The sequence below is a fragment of the Chiloscyllium plagiosum genome, unplaced genomic scaffold (genome assembly GCF_037043375.1).
Source record: "Chiloscyllium plagiosum isolate Xiang-an unplaced genomic scaffold, Cpla_swu_hap1 HiC_scaffold_29, whole genome shotgun sequence".
Lineage (NCBI taxonomy): Eukaryota > Metazoa > Chordata > Chondrichthyes > Orectolobiformes > Hemiscylliidae > Chiloscyllium > Chiloscyllium plagiosum.
Genome location: NW_028270167.1, coordinates 96,208,950 through 96,226,617, shown reverse-complemented (window position 1 = coordinate 96,226,617; position 17,668 = coordinate 96,208,950). Strand labels below are relative to the sequence as shown.

Here is a 17,668-nt window from a genome sequence, read left to right as displayed (position 1 = left end):
CTGTGAGGAGCATGAAAATGAGTGATTGCTACGCATGCACGGGTGCCCGCCCTAACCCTCAGGTGGTCCCATTCCCGCTGGGATGGGAGAAACACCCACGAGCCTTGGACTGCATGATAAGGCTGTACCAGGACCGAGAGGCCTGGAACGACTCCACTTGTCGACCCTTGAGTTTGAAGTTTCCCCCCGTCAAGTCTGAGGGGGCGCCCCGCCCGCCATCATTCTCGGGGGTAACGGGTACGCACCAGGCCTGCGTCTCTCGGACGGGACTACAGTGGGACAACGATGTGGGGACATTTGACAAGTGCAGCGGATCAATTCGGCTGGTCAATGAAACTACTGGGGGCGGGAATTACTCCCACATTCATGTGCCTAGGGCAGACCTCTGGTGGTACTGTGGTGGGAGGGTTCTGCGACAGACCCTGCCCCGAAAATGGACGGGCACTTGTGCAATCGTTCAATTGGCCATCCCATTCACCCTGGCATTCGAAAAACAAGAGCAACCCCGTTCCAGTGGAAGAACTGAGAGAGCTTTGGAGACCTCTTTCGATGATAACATATATTTAGATGCCATAGGGGTCCCCAGGGGTGTTCCTGACGAGTACAAGGCTAGGAACCAGATAGCGGCGGGTTTTGAGTCGTCACTGTTCTGGTGGGTGACTATCAATAAGAACGTGGATTGGATTAATTATATTTACTACAATCAGCAGAGGTTCATTAATTATACCCGGGATGCAGTGAAAGGAATAGCAGAACAACTGGACGCCACTAGTCGGATGACGTGGGAAAATAGGTTGGCCTTAGACATGATGTTGGCAGAGAAGGGGGGTGTTTGTGTCATGATAGGCACTCAGTGCTGCACTTTCATCCCCAACAACACAGCCCCTGATGGGTCCATCACCCGCGCCCTGGATGGACTCACCACATTGACGGACGAACTGGCCGAAAACTCGGGTATCGACTCTGGCCTCACGGACTGGTTGGAAGCTTGGTTTGGTAAATGGACGGGGGTAGTCGTTCCCTGTCTTATCTCATGTATAGTGGTGGCAGGGGTACTCACTGCCCTTGGGTGTTGCGTTATTCCCTGCGTCCGGGGATTAACTCAACGACTGATCGAAACCGCCCTTACTAAGAGGGATGTTCCCTATGGGCAGGTTGAACGAATGAATCTCGAGATGGAACAACGTGAATCCCTCTTGGGCGGGGGTAGTATTAGAGACGGGCAGTTTGATGAACAAGCTCGGGAGTTATTTCACGCCCTGGAGAAGAAACTTACGGTTTAAAAATTACAGGTCGTAAGAAAAGACACGGGGGATTTGTAGGGGGTAGTGTAATTTTTAAACGGTTAGCTGCATTTTAGTCTTTTCTACCTTATAGTAAACACAAGCAGACACTCGAAACTGGTGCCGGACCTCCCCCATGTTTTTATGAATGGAACAATTGTAATAGCTTTCCTCGATAGCTGAGAGACCGCCCTTAACCACAGTTGTACAACATCATCCATATAAGGAAAGAACGGGGAACTCGAACACTGATTGGCAAAGTGAGTAACAGGCACCAGAACACAAATAAGGAAAACAATGGGGAACCCGAGCACTCGTTGGTCAAGACAGCAGTAGGAGACCCAGCCCATATTTACGTGTATATAATGTGTGGAGATTATTATTAAGGGGTGTGTACCATTTTTCGCTCCCGACTTTGCAAAGTTGAATGAAAGGTTTTGGACAGACTACTCCGTGTCTTTGTTCCTGGGAAGGGAAATAAAAGTGCCGGAGATGGGGCTGGACAGCCGCATATCTCGCACAATGTCATTTCCTGTTCTGTTTCTCAGAGGATAATAAGTGGGATAGCAATCGTTGGTTTTGTTGATAGAGTTCCTGTTGGAATGCCACGCTTCTAGGAATCTCGTGAGTGTCTCTGTTTGGCTTGTCCGAGAATGGATATATTGTCCCAGTCGAAGTGGTGTCTTTCCTTATCTGTATGTATAGACACTAGTGATAGTTGGGTATGTTTTTGGTGGCAAGGTGATATTCATGTATCCTGGAGGCTAGCTTTTCGCTTGTTTGTCCAAAACAGTCTTTCGCAAATGACGTTCATTTTGCTTGTTGACTGTATCCAGCCTTTCAAGTTCATTAGCTGCTGGTTTAGTGTGTTGGTGAGTTTTTGGGCTGCCATGATGCCAAATGAAGGTTCGGGCAGTCATTTCTAAGATGTGTTTAATGAAGGGGAGTGTGCCCAAGATTTCTGGGAGTGTTTTGTCTTCTTCTTTGGTTTAGTTGCTGAGACATCGACGGACTGTGCTCATTGGGTACACATTCTTTTTGAATAGGGTGGAAGTGCGGTTTTCTCCTGCTGGTCGTAGTCCCTCCGTGCTGCAGTATGTGGTGGCTGGTTGGAATAATGTACTAATGCAGCTTCATTTGTGGAAGAAGAGGAAAACGTTTGGGAAAACCACAATAATGTACCATTCCTATATGTCACAGTAGAATGAACAGTCTAAGGGGGAACTTCAAACCAACATCGACAGGAAAACAACATATACGGACCAAATACAGAAGGGAAGGAGCAATCATCCCAACATTAACACGAAGCTGCATTCAAACATTTTCTGAGAAAAAGCACGGGAAATGGCATCACCATAAGAAATGACATCACCAGCCCAAGGAAACCTCAGCACATAAAAAGAATGCGGTCCACAACTCCAGCGCTTCACCGGATGCTCACTGATGATGTTACCTCGTATGGTGACCTAACGTCTGAAAACGAACTTTGTCGCTCTGTGAGCAAACTTGCATCCAGTAATCTCATGGGGATTGGAGAGTTTATCATGAAGGGACTACTTAACCAGTTCATGCTGCAAAAACAAGAAAGTAACTCACTTCCTGGCAATGGGCAAAACAACCAAATATTTACTACAACGGTTTGAGGCTATACTTCACACATATTAAGGCCATTAGGTCGCAGGAAGTATAAACAACAATGGACCATACTGCTTCTAGAGTTGACTCTGACATACATCAGGAGCATGAACGACCCAATACTGTTCACCTTCCATTCCTTGCCTTTCCCCGTAATGAATTATTGCCTTCGTGATCAGAATCTATCTGCTTCAGCTTTAAATACAATCGTGGTCTCTGTCCTGCAGCTTTCTGTGGCTAGGGGTGCCGAGACACAATCGTTTGTGAGAAGAATTTCCATCTTATCTGAGTCTTAAAATGAATTGCCTTTATTTTGATCCAAAATTATTTGATGCTAGACTTTGCGATGACAGAAAACGCATTCTCAGCATTTACCTCGTCAAGTCCCTTCAGAATTCTGCAAATGTCAATGACTTCACCTCTCATAATTATAAACTTCTAGGAGTAGATTCCCAACCGGTTTAGCTTTTGCACATTTACCAAATTCTTACACCGGTGTTGAGTATCTGAAAGTTTGTGAACTGTCTCTAAAGAACTAACATATTTTCTGAAAAGAAGGAGGCGGAAGTTGTTCACAGTAATCCGGATGTGGTCCCACCAGCACTTTGCAGTAAATATTACATATTCTTCTAACAAAACCCTTTCGAAATTTGGGCCTAAATTCAATTAGTTTTCCTGATTATCTCTTGCACCTCTCTGTGCATTTCTATGTTTCATGAAGATGTATTCTCAAGCATTTATGAGCCCTGTTCTATTATTTTCATTTAAATAATTCAGCGTTTTCTGGTTCTTCCTTTCAACATGAAACCCTTTTTTTTCCATTTTTTATTCAATTGGACATTTGTTTTGACCACTTACTTAATCCATCATTGCCTCTCTGTCGACGGGTCGTGAATTAGAATTTGCCTTGTCACCTGTTTTGTGTTGTCCGAAAATTTGGCAAAAGTGCTTTCCCTTTCCCTCCTGAAAATCATTCATAAAGATTCCAAAACACGTGTAGTACCAGGGCTGACCCCTGTTGAACCCGTATCAATAAAGATCGCCATTTCTAAAAATAACTCCTGAACACCATTTGCTATTTCCTGCCAAATACCAAATTCTCAAACTATGCCGATATACCTATCTCTGAGACCATGGACACCTGTGTCTTCGCCTTTTTCGCATGTTTCCCTGTGAAACACATTCTGGTAGTTTGAACGCTCTGCTTTGACTATTTCTCTTTCTTTCGATTATGATTTAGGCTTCATCGAAAAGGTCGAAGGAAGTTTTCAGAAATTGATTTATTTTTTTGGAGACACATTAATTTTGCTTGATTAACCTATGATTTTCCAAGTGGACCGCTATTCTTTAATGAACAGTTGAGTCTGCTGCATTTATTTTCAACAAGAGATGGTCAGCAGATTGGCTCACGGTTAACAAGGTTTGGTCACGTTCCATTTTTTTTTCCAAAAAGTATGACACATTGGCAGTTTTTGAATCCTCTGGTGCTCTTTCCGAATTCAGTTTCTAGAACATAGAACACAGAGCTTAGAACAATACAGCGCAGAACAGGCCCTTCAGCTTCGATGTTGAGCCGACCTGTGAACTATTCTCAGCTCGTCCCCCTACACTATCCCAAAATCATCCATGTGCTTATCTTTTATTTACTGTTTGAAAAATTAAAACCAATGCACCTACTACATCTGTAGTTACATCTTTTCGAATTCCAGGGTGTAATTTATGAGGAAAAGCGCAACAGGTCAGGCAGCATCCAAGGAGCAGGAGAATCGACCTTTCGGGCACGAGCCCTTATTCAGGAAGAAGGGCGCATCCCAGAAACGTCGATTCTTCTGCTCCTTGGATGCTGCCTGACCTGCTGCGCTTTTCCAGCAACATATTTTCAGGTCTGATCTCCAGCATCTGCAGTCCTTGCTTTCTCCTTTAATTTATTAGGAACAGGAGGTTATATGGCCCAATTAATTTCTCTGACACGACTTCTCTCCTGATGTGTTAATTTTCAATTCCTCCTCTATATTCTTAAACATTAGTAGCTTCATTGTGTTTACTGAAAGAAGCACTGAGATTCATTCAAGTGCTCGATGTTCATACGCAGGCTACCAGATGGATTAAATCAATTTTCAGCTTGAATAAAATGTGTTACTGGTTGGGAGGGTGGCATTCTTAGATTTAAGGAAAATTACTGGTATTGTTGAATAGGACGTGGAGAGCAGTCAATCTCCAGGATTGTAATCAATCGTTTAGAATTCCCTTGTCCATTAATCACGACTGAGTATTCGATTTCAGAAACTGGACAATGTTTAGACTTGATGAGCTATGGTGTGCATTACTGGCATTACAATTAGCAATTGGTCAGAGAAGAGCTCAGTCGATAAAGGGATCGATGACAAAAGATTTAGATGCCAATTTCCAAGTCAAGATTATTTCACACAAAGGAAAACCGTCTAAATTCAGAAATGAGGTAAAGTACATGACAATAGAATCCAATGAACAGAGAAGGCAATGTAAGTGAAGTCAACGATGCCAGGTGCAGATAATATTCTCTTTAGGATATTATGCGAAAGTAAAGTTTGTTTTAGTTTCACAGGTGAATGTGAGTAGAATCAGTGATGATTTGAGATAATTGCATCTCCAGAGGTCTGATGCATGTATAAATGCACATTACCTTTCCATATCTTGGCCACACACCAGTCACCGACCTTCAGGCTCTGCTGAGGTAATTCATTCTCAGAAATGGCAAAACCACCGATTTTGCTGTTGAAAGAGATTTACTATCCACTTCTCGCAGCTGTTAGTCTTCCAGGTAAGCCATTCAATCAGTTTGTGTTTAATTGATCTTAATTTTTCCTTGTTAATGCCGCATACTGTATGCCTCAGTGCTTCCAGATCAACATCGATGTCGTGTCAGTGCACTTTTACCTTTTCCCTTTTTTTCTGGAAGCTTTAGTGGTTTAATAATAATAATTCAAATGAATGTCCTCGGAAAATATGTTTGTTGATCTTCAGACAGTCCGAGAATCACATGTAGAATTAAACTGGAACAGCATGTTAAATGTTTGGGTAAATTTTGTAGTTTATAACTCACTCAGAATGAGTTCAAATGCTCTTAATACGTACCTTCACCTCTGCTTCAAACATGCATTGAAACATTAATGATCATTTGTGTTTCTCTGACAGCGAACATGATGACTATTTTAATTCTCTGCCGAGGAAACTGTGGTCTTTCCAAATGCATCTCATCTTACATGGTGGCCATGGCAACATCGGATCTATTGGTTATTATCAATAGTATTATAGTGTATCGTATTTTGAGTTATCACTTCCCATTTTCCTTCTTGTCCCACACACCTGTGTGCAAGCTCATTATATACATGATAACCATCGGTCTGGATCTAACTGTTTGGTTCACCGTTTCCTTCACATTTGACAGATTTGTGGTGATCTGCTGTCAGAAGATTAAGACAAAACATTGCACTGAAAAAACTGCAATCACAATATTAATAATCGTCTCCGTTCTGACCTTGTTAAAGAACATACCAGTTTTGTTTGCATATGAACCAGTGCAAATCATTAATAAAATTGAATGGGGCTGCCAGTCAAGTGTAACTTTCATTGCTTCATCTCCAGGGATAACTTTTGTTTGGTTCTACAGCACCTGGGTTGCTTGGCTTCCATTTCTCCTAATTTTCTTGTTTAATTCTTTAACCATCCACCGTGTTGTCGTGGCAAATAGAACTCGCATTGGATTCCAGGGTCACAGAACTGAGAGGCAAAGCAATTCAAGAATGGACAAACGGAGGAATACCATAATTTTATTGTTCTCGGTATCAGGCAGTTTCATATTGCTTTGGTCGGCACATTCTGTGAGTTTGGTCATGACCAGACTGTCACACGGTAATTACTATCGCGGTGACTTTAACTTTCTGAATACATCGCGACTGAAACAGGAGATATGTTGAAGTTGTTGAGTTGTTTCCTGAACCCATGCATTTATGCAGCAACCCAGAACAAATTCAGAGAAGAGCTCAAGGACTTGGGGAAATCTCTGTGGAAGAAAACAAAACATATTATTTGAAGAAAAGAACAGTGGACATGGCAAATATATTTTAGCCGACTCTCTTTGTAGCTGACCCGGAATTTCACAATGTTACCAACAGAGAATTATTTTGGTCCCTCGGTCTGTGCAGAAACATGCTTTCAGCAGATATTCTTTCGATGTTTGATTGGACATTTGGTCTCGATTTTGCATATTTTTAATATTATTTTTGGATGAACGTTTTGCATTGCATGGAAAAACTAACCGTATTTTTAAAGGTTAATGTTTATTAAAAAATACCATTAGAGGTGACATTTGACGTTTAAATAAATACATCCATTGCGGATTCCCAGATCCAATGCTCCAGTTTAAAATCCCGGTTATGTCTGGAAAAAATACTCAATGATATTGCTGCCGCAAACTCTTGAACTGCACCGGACTATCTGACAAAGTAACTCATTAAAACGTTATGTATGGTTAAAGAAACACAAAGAAAATGTCCTTCCTTGGTATCCAAGTGATTGCAATATACTGAACTTTGTTTTTAAACAACTTGAACACACGTAACCCACAACTTCAATAAATTTATCTCACAGTACACACAGGTATGATGACTAAAATATTCAGTGATGAGTGCACTTAGGAACCGTAGATTCGTGGTAATATCAAAAATATGAGTGATCTTCAACCTCAATGCTTTTTTTTCTGCATTATTCTTGTACCCCTTCATCCTTATAGCCCTTACAAATACGCATGTCTTCTTCTTGAGCGTATTGATTGATTTGACATCAATTCTATATTGTGCCAGAGAACTGCACAGAGAAACAAACAGGAAATGTGGAAGAACACAGCATGGCAGGCAGTGTCAGGTGGTGGAGAATTTAACGTTCCGGTGTACTTCACAGTCTCTGTTTGAAAACTCTCTCATAATCTCAGTGCTGAACGCTCTACCTTGTGATCGTAGACTGTGACCCATGGTTCCAGCTCGCAGTGACATTGGGGGAAATCTGAGCAACTTGTTTTTTTTCTCAATCAAATCCTAATATTTCTAATAGATTCAACGAGGGGAGAGTTGAGTCACTGTCCAAGCCAGTATTTAACGCCCACTTGTTGTCTGACTGAAATTGTCCAGTGCTGTCTTCATATATGTTACCAGAGGAAGGGTATTTAGGTTTGTTCACCCACCTTTCCTCATAGAGGTACAATTTCAGTGCACTTATGCTCTCAGTTAACTAGATGACATAAACATGTATCAGACCCACAGAGTCACACAGCACGGAAGCAGAATGTTCGGTCCAATGAGTTTTTGCCGATCATCATCAGGCAAATGGAAGTCAATCATCAGAAACGATGGAAGACCCAGGGAAGAGTTGTCTACCAGACAACCGTTAGACTACAGGAAACAGAAACAGAATTAGGAAATTCGGCTCATCCACCATTCGTTCATGGCTGATATGCTTCTGCACGCCATTAGCAGACCTTCTCCCAGTCAGTATTTGCTCAATGTGAATTATCGAAGCTGCCTTCGATTTGCCAGTTTCTTTAAGAAATCTCACAGACAATCAAATATTGAAACAACTACTTCAACTTTATAGCACATAGCAAACAAAATAACACCTCTCAAGTCTGCAAGTTCAGTCTGAGAATGGAATTTCACTCTCACCAAGTTAGTGGAGGAATCTCGCTCCGATCTTAAGTAATACTGCCTACCTTTACATGTGATTACTGTTTGATTGTTAAACGGTATTGTTCTGTGAATGTCTGAGACTGAGGCATCCTGAGATTGAATTAGACTAGATTAGATTAGATTACTTACAGTGTAGAAACAGGCCGTTCGGCCCAACATGTCCACACCGACCCGCCGAAGCATAACCCACCCAGACCCATTCTCCTACATTTACCCCTGCACCTAACACTATGGCCAATTCACCTAACCTGCACATTTTTGATTGTGGGAGGAAACCGGAGCACCCGGTGGAAACCCACGCTGACACAGGGAGAATGTGCAAACTCCACACAGAGAGTCGCCTGAGGCGGGAATTGAACCCTGGTCTCTGGTGCTGTGAAGCAGCAGGGCTAACCACTGTGCTACTGTGCCGCCCCAATTCTTATGCACGTTTCTGTCCATCAAGTTTATGGTGTGAATCTATGGATGGTCTTTTCGACACGTTCATTCACTTTATTGATGACTGCGATGGAGCCACCATGTATACAGCTTGCTTTCATATCAGAAGTAGCTCCTCTGTTTGAAGCGCAGGTTATGCTTCTGTTAATCCCTTTTCATCACGACATTCATTCTCCAGACGATCTTATTGAACTGATAGTCATGGACCAGCGGGTTATCAAGCAATGTCATCTCCTGTGTCACAGTAAACAGCAAACAAAGGTTGCATCTCAGAAACAGCTAATTGCTTTCAATTCCTTTATGACAGTTTGTCAACGTCCCTTAACAAGTTACTTTGGAAAAAAAGTCCCTTCGTGTAAATTACCCAAATCTACATTTCATTTGGCTACTTATTAAGAAGCCCCACAGTCGAACAAATGCTGAGACAATTACTTCAACTTCATTGGATATTTACATGAAGCTGAGAGTCCTGATGAGAGCAAGTTAAGCCCCAGAAGCTACCTTGGCTATTGCCCGATTAATGGTGGATTCAGTCTATGATTCCAACCAAGATTGTCTGTCTTTTTGTGTCCATTGATAGACCCATGTGTAGTGTTGTTCTCCAGAGTTCAGCTATCAAAGAATTCTGTTGAGGCCCCATTGTCCAGAAATCCGTACTTAAGGTCTATAGAGACATATCACTCTGAATCATTTCGATGGTTTCATTCAAATGATTAATTACTTTTTCAACGACCTCGAGTCTGCTCTTTGTTTCCTCATAAGAAGTAAGAGCCTGTTCCTTAAAGCATGTTTTTATTCATTTGTTGGATCCCAGCATTTCTGTTTGGCCAGCACTTATTGAACAGCTGTAGTTGACCTTGAGAAGGTGGTGGCTTGCTGCTCGTTTGAACATTTGCATCTCATCTACAGTGGGTTGACCACGATGCTATTAAGGAGGGAATTCCAGGATTTTCACACAGCGAACGTGAAGGAATGGTGATATATTTCCAAGTCAGCGTTGTGAGTAGCTTGGAGAGGAAGCTGAAGGTGGTGGTACTCCCATATATGTGCTGCCCTTGTCTTTCTACATGAAAATGATCATGGAACGTGATGGCTGAGGAGTTTTGGTGAATTTCTGCAGTTCGTCTTGTCGATAGTATGCACTGCTGTGACTGTGAGCTGGTGGGGGAGGAAGTGGGTGCTTGTGCATCAAATATCAAATGCGTGGGCTGCATTGTCCTGGAGAGTGGCCAACTTCTCAACTGTCTTTGGAGCTTTACACATCCAGGCAATTGAAGGGTTTTCATTGGACTCCTGATCTTTATTCCTTACAGGAAATGTGTTCCAAGATCCACATCTGCTGTCTTTGTGTTATATGGAGGAGAAGGATAACCCTTCTTAGAACAAAAACTGAATCACCCAATGGACAGCACGAGGCCCTATAATCTGTTAAAAGGACCATGAAAAGAGGTGTCATCACGTTTTTCAGCAACTTCCAGTAGTTAAGTGAAAGAAATCCCTGACACTCATTTTATAATACACAAATAATATTTTATATATCTGACTCGAAAATTGAACAAATTAACTAAACTATTATCATCCCAAACCATTCCTGCATAACTACTATTCACGAGAAAAGCACAAGACTGAAATGGTATGCTGTTCTAAGAAATACAATTCCCACACATGCAATAAAAGTATACAGTTGACTCTCTCCAAATTGCAGCCAGGGTACGTGTCTATTTACTGATTTCCTAAAGTTTGACAAAAGTCCAAGTATGTGGTCTCTGAATTCTGAGTCAGCATTTTCTCCTTAATTATTTTCAGTGCTCCTCTCACATCATGGTCCAAAGTGAATTCAAATGGACAGAATTTGCCGGGTCCATTTGTTGCAAAGCGAATGCAAAAGAAGGTACACATGGAATTCCTGTATCCTGATCGTCTGGATAGTCCTGACCATAAACCCTCAACTTGCCTTAAAAGCTTGATGCCAGCTTTCTACTGCAATTTTGTGATTACAGATGGTCTGCACTAGATTTGAAATGTTGTGTCTGTAATTTTCCATAATTTGCTGACATTATTTGGATGTACATTTCACTCTTGATCTGATTATTTCTTGGTGGGTAGTTTGTATCGAGTGAAAAGCTTGTGTACCACGTCTGCAGTCCTTTTAGCTGTGATATGCCGCTTTATCCTCCACTGATCCTATTTCTGATTGAATCACTCGATCAAGCATGGCCTCTGATAATTCTACTTCAATTTCCTTATCTGTGTTCTGTAATTTCCGCTCCCGTTTCACCTGGTGGGTTTGTGACCTTGTTATCACACAGACAAAAGAACTTGATGTTGGAGGCCGAACTTTGCTTTATGAGCCAATTCATAATGATCAGCCATTTCAGCTGCGATTCTTGCCATTTCAACCGTCTGCTCTTTCACATGAGCTCTGACTACCTCAGAAACTGAATTTTTGGACTCCTTCAAAATGATCGTTTCTCGAAGAGGTCCATGTGCTTGATCCAGTTTTTTTGTCCTTATCCACCGGTCAAATTTTGGTTCTTTGCTCCTTTCAAGCTCAACTTATTTTTGATCAAGGTCCTACCTTACATTACAGAAATGTTGGATCGTTATTCTGTTGCAGGATCTGGCATTTTCAGTCTGCACAGTTTAGCTTTGGTGTACACGTTGATCAGGGCCATGTCCACTGCTCACCTGCAATGTCACCGATCCATGGAACAGCACGTTCTTTTTCACTGGTGCAGACAGATATATGGACATCCCAGATCTGCCAATTTTCAAATAAAGGAATGAAAAATCACTGGTCGATTATTCCAGTTTCAGGCTATCTGACTTCTAGACGTTGTCTATGCATCGATGTCTGAAACTGAACAATGAACCCCTTAAAGTGTAGACTGCTCAAACTGTGGAGCAGAAAACCACCATACAGATTCAGTTTGGCCAAAGATCTGACTGACGATATAATGATTATCGACGGAAAATAAGAGAAGTTGATTTGTTCCATGCTTGTGATGCCATTTCTTGTGTTGGGGATATCATTTCCTGTTCTTTTTCTCAGAGGATGATATTTGGACAGAAATCGATGTTTTTGTTGATAGAGTTCCTGTTGGAATGCCATGCTTCTAGGAATCTCGCGAGTGTCTCAGTTTGACTTGTCCAAGGATGGATATGTTGTCAGAGTCGATGTGGTGACATTCCTCATCTGTATGTAAGGATACTAGTGATAGTGAGTCATGTCTTTTCGTGGCAAGTTGATGTTCATGTATCCTGGAGGCTCATGTTCTTCCTGTTTGTCCAAAGTAGTATTATGTAAATGACGTACGTCTTGCTTGTTGTCTCACCGGGTGTTTCAAGTTCATTTTAGTGTGTTGGGGGATGGTGGGGGGTTTGTGGGCTACCATAATACCAAGAGGTTTGAGTAGTCTGCCATTCGTTCCTGAGATGTTTATGATGAAAGGGAGAGTGGTTAAGGTTTCTGGGAGGGTTTTGTCTGCTGCTCTGTTTTTACTGAGAAATTGTTGGACAGTGTTCATTGGCTAACCACTTTTTTAATATGCGCTGTATATGTAGTTTTCTTTTAATCTTCGTAGATCTTCTGTACTGCAGTGTGTGGCGGTTCGTTAAAATAATGTTCCAATGCAGCTTCATTTGTGGGAGAAGAAGAAATAGTGTTGGAAAACGACAATAATGTGCCATTCCTTGATGTCACAGTTCAATGAACAGTCAATGGAGAGCGTCAAACCAAGGTCTACAGGAAAACAACACACATGGAACAAATACAGAACTACAGGAGCAATCATCCCAACATCCACGCGAAGCTGCATTAGAACATTTTCTGAGAAAAAGCATAGGAAATGGCATCACCACAGGAAATGACATCACCTGCCCTGGAAACCCAAGCACATAAGTAGAATGCGGTCTATAATGCCAGTGCTTCACTAGAGGCTCACTGATGATGTTACCTCGTATGGTGATGAAACGTTTAAAAACCAACAAAGCGAGCAAAGTTACATCCAGTAATCTCATAGTGATTGCGGACATGATCATGAAGGCAATAGTTGACCAGTTCATGCTGCAAAAACAACAAAATAATTCTCTGTCTGGCAATCGACACAGCAACCAAATATTTACTATAACGGTTTGAGCTGATACTTCGTACATACTAAGTCCATAGGTTTGCAGGAAATATAAACTAGAATAGACGATGCTGTTTCTAAAGCCGACTCTGACATGCAACAGGAACATGATCGACCCAATGTTGTTACATTCCTGCGTTTTCCCATAATGAATGATTCCCTTCGTGATCAGAATATATCTATCTCAGCCTGAAATAGAGCAATGGGTTCTGACCCACAGCTGTCTGTGGCAAGGGGTCCCGAGCCATAATCCTTTGGGTGGCACGGTGGCACAGTGGTTAGCACTGCTGCCTCACAGCGCCAGAGACCCGGGTTCAATTCCTGCCTCAGGCGACTGTGTGGAGTTTGCACATTTTCCCCGTGTGTGCGTGGGTTTCCTCCGGGTGCTCCGGTTTCGTCCCACAGTCCAAAGATGTGCAGTCAGGTGAATCAGTCATGCAAAATTGCCCGTAATGTTAGACGGGTCGGTGTGGACTTGTTGGGCCGAAGGACTTGTTCCCACGCTATAAGTAATCTAATCTAAGATGAACTTGCATCTTCCCTGAGTCTCAAATTGAATTGCCTTCCTTCTGATCCAGTATCATTTGATTCGAGACTCTCCGATGAAGGGAAACCTGTTCTCAGCATTTAGTTGGTCAAGTCACTTCAGAATTCTACATATTTCGGTGACTTCACTTCTCATAATTCGAAATATCTAGGAGTAGATTCCGAACTAGTTTAGCTTTTACACATTCGGAAAATTCACACTCTGGGTTTGAGTGTTTGAAATTTCGGGAACTGGCTTGAAAGAAGTCATATATTTTCTTAAATAAAGAGACGGAAACTGTTCAGAGTACTCCGGATGTGATCTCACCAACACTTTGCAATAACTATTACGCATTCTTTTCATCCAAACCCTTTGAAATTTGGGCGAAAATTCAATTAGTTTTCCTGATTACCCCTTGCACCTCCCTTTGCGTTTCTCTGTTTCATGCAGAAGTACTCTCAAACATTTATGTGCTGCAGCCTTTTTCCGTTATTTTCATTGAAATAATGTTGCGTTATCTTCCTCTCCCTTTCAACATGAACAACCTCTCATTGCTTTCGCGTTTTATTACGTTGGGCATTTTCTTTGCACACTTACTTAATCGATCAGCACCTCACCGTCGATTGGTTGTACACCTTTTCGGATTTACCTTGTCATCTGTGGTTGTGTTGTCTGAAAATTTGGCAAAAAGGTGCATTTCCTTCCTTCCTGCAAATCATTAATAAAGGTTATAAAACATTTGTGGTACCAGGACCGAACCTTGCTGAACCCCCAACCATTCAGATCGTCATTTGTAAAAGTAAATCCTGAACAGTATTTGCTACTCCCTGCCAAATGCTAAATTCTGAAACTATGCTGATGTGCAACCTCTCATACCATGGACTCTCGTGTCTTATCCTTTTGCACGGTTCTTGTGAAACGCCTTCTTGTAGTTTAATCACTCTGCTTTGACTGCTTCTCTTTCTTTCGATTATGGCTCAGATCGACTCGAAAAGGTCGAAGGAATTTCTCAGAAACTGTTTTCCTATTTTGGAGCCATGCCGATTCTGCTAGATAAATCTGTGATTTTCCAAGTGGACTGCTATTCGTTACTGAACAGTTGAGTCTGCGACTTTTTAAATTTCAACCAGAGATGTTCAGCTGATCGGTTCATACTTAAAAAAATTGACCACGTTCCCTTTTTGTTAACAAAAAGTATTACACGTTGGCCATTTTAGAATCCTCTGCTACTCTTCCCAAATTCATTGAGTTTTTTGGAAAATTAAAGCCAATGCATCTACTGCATCTGCAGCTACATCTTTTCTGATCCCAGCGTGCAATTTATAAGGACCAGGAGATATATAGCCCAATACATTCCTCTGACACAATTTCTCTCGTGATGTGTTGATGCTCACTTCCTCTTCTTTATTCTTAAACATTAGTATCTTCTTTGAAAATAGTCCAAGCTGCTTTGTGTTTTGTAAGAGAAACAACCAGATTCATTCAGTGCTCGGTGTTCATACCAAGGCTCGTACATGAACTATTTGATTTCCAGCTGGAATAGAATATGTTACTTGCTCGGCTGGTGGCACTCTTAAAGGTAAGAAGGAAAATTACTGGTTTTATTGATTAGGATGTGTAAACGAGTGAACCTCCAAGAGAGTAATCAATTGTTCAGAATTCACTTGCCCATTAATCGCGACTGAGTATGCGATTTCAGAAACAGGGGAATGGTTATGCTGTAATGAGCCGCCACATGCATTGAGGATGGAACAATTGGCAATTGGCCAGATAAGGGTATAATCGATGAAGGGATTAATGACAGAAACGTAGATACTAATTCATGAGGCAGGATGATGCCATTCAAAGGAAAACTGTCTAAATTCAGACATGAGGTAATCCACATGACATCAGAATCCAATGAATGGAGAAGGCAAGGAATTGGAGTCAACGGTGCCAGGTTCAGTTCATATTCTATTTGAGACATTATGCAAAAGAAAACTTTGTTTTCATTGCCAAGGTGGTTGTGAGTAATGTCAGTGATGATTTGAGGTAATTAACTCTCTTGAGGTCTGATGCATGTATAAATACACATTGCCTTTCCATACCTTGGCCACACACCAGCCTCTGCAGAAGGCATTCATTCTCAGAAATGACGAAGCCACCGATTTTGCTGTTGAAAGAGATTTACTATCCACTTCTCGCAGCTGTTAGTCTTCCAGGTAAGCCATTCAACCCGTTTGTATTTAATTGATTTTAGTTTTTCCTTGTTAATGGTACTTACTGAATGTCTCGGTGTTACCAGAACAACATCGAGAAACATGTCAGGACACTTTTTCCTATTCACTTTTTCTGGAAGCAGTACTGGTTTAACAATAACAATTCAACATAAGAGTCGTCTGAAAATATATTTGCTGATCTTTAGAGAGTCAGACAATACCACATTGATTGATGACTGGATCAGTGTATTAAATGTTTGGGTGAATTTTGGATTTTGCAAATCACTCAGAATGTTTTCAAAAGCTTTTAATAAGTATCTTCACCTCTGTTTCAACAATGCATCGCAATATTAACGAACATTTCTGTTTCTCTGGCAGCGAACGTGATGACTATTTTAATTCTTTTTCGAGGAAACTGTGGTCTTTCCAAATGCATCTCGGCTTACATGGTGGCCATGGCAACATCGGATCTATTGGTTATTATCAATAGTATTATAGTGTATCGTATTTTGAGTTGTCACTTCCCATTTTCCTTCTTGTCCCACACACCTGTATGCAAGCTCATTTTCTACATGATTACCATCGGTCTGGATCTAACTGTTTGGTTCACCATTTCCTTCACATTTGACAGATTTGTGGTGATCTGCTGTCAGAAGTTTAAGACAAAACACTGCACTGAAAAAACTGCAATCACAATATTAATAATCGTCTCCGTTCTGACCTTGTTAAAGAACATCCCGGTTTTGTTTGCATATGAACCAGTGCAAATTATTAATAAAATTGAATGGGGCTGCCAGTCAAGTGTAACTTTCATTGCTTCATCTCCCGGAATGGCGTTTGTCTGGTTCTACAGCACCTGGGTTGCTTGGCTTCCATTTCTCCTAATTTTCTTGTTTAATTCTTTAACCATCCACCGTGTTGTCGTGGCGAATAGGACTCGCGCTGGACTCCAGGGCCATCGAGCTGAGAAGCCAAACCAATCAGGGATGGAAAACCGGAGGAAGTCCATAATTTTATTGTTCTCGGTATCAGGCAGTTTCATATTGCTTTGGTTGACACATTCTGTGAGTTTGGTCATAACCAGATTGTCACACCCTAACTATTACCGGGGTGACATTAGCAATCCTGAATACATCGCGACTGAAACAGGAAATATGTTGAAGTTGTTGAGTTGTTTCCTGAACCCATGCATTTATGCAGCAACCCAGAACAAATTCAGAGAAGAGCTAAAAAACGTGGGGAAATCTCTATGGAAGAAAATAAATCATATCATGTGGAAATGCCGTGGACAAGACAATATATTTTAGACGAATCTCTTTGTAGCTGAAACTGATTATCACGTCATTTTTCTTCGTCCCTCGGAATGGAGCAGACCTTCTCGAGTTAGTCTTGAACCGCTTTGTTGTGTGTAAATCATAGAAGCTGCCTTCGATTCAAAACTTTTTTTGTGCAAAAAACATGCTTTACGCAGATATTCCTTCGATGTTTGGTTGGACATTTAATGTCGATTTTACACACTGCTTTTCAAAAAACAAAGAACAAAGAAAATTTACAGCCCAGGATCAGGCCCTTCCCTATCCCGAAACCTAACCCTCCAAGTCTGAGCCGATCCAAAAGTACTGTCTAAACCTGTTGGTCAATTCCTAAGCATCTGTATCCCTCTGCTCCCCACCTACTCATTCATCTGTCCAGACGCATCTTAAATGAATCTACCGTGCCTGCCTCTACCACCTCTGCT

The 17,668-nt window shown here is 41.6% G+C and overlaps 1 protein-coding gene across 1 annotated transcript; it reads left to right on the top strand.

Moving 5' to 3' along the window:
* Positions 1-15,863: 15,863 nt before the first annotated feature.
* LOC148142455 (putative G protein-coupled receptor 139) lies at positions 15,864-17,237 on the top strand. Its single transcript, XM_087976592.1, has 2 exons — positions 15,864-15,933; positions 16,309-17,237. The coding sequence occupies exons 1-2, from the start codon at positions 15,864-15,866 to the stop codon at positions 17,235-17,237; spliced, it is 999 nt and encodes a 332-aa protein (XP_087832718.1).
* Positions 17,238-17,668: the final 431 nt, after the last annotated feature.

Bases quoted from the DNA above. Each gene is read 5' to 3' on its own strand.
- LOC148142455 (XM_087976592.1), top strand. From the start codon at position 15,864: ATGACGAAGCCACCGATTTTGCTGTTGAAAGAGATTTACTATCCACTT. The intron at 15,934-16,308 runs GTAAGCCATTCA...TTTCTCTGGCAG, and splicing joins CGCAGCTGTTAGTCTTCCAG to CGAACGTGATGACTATTTTA.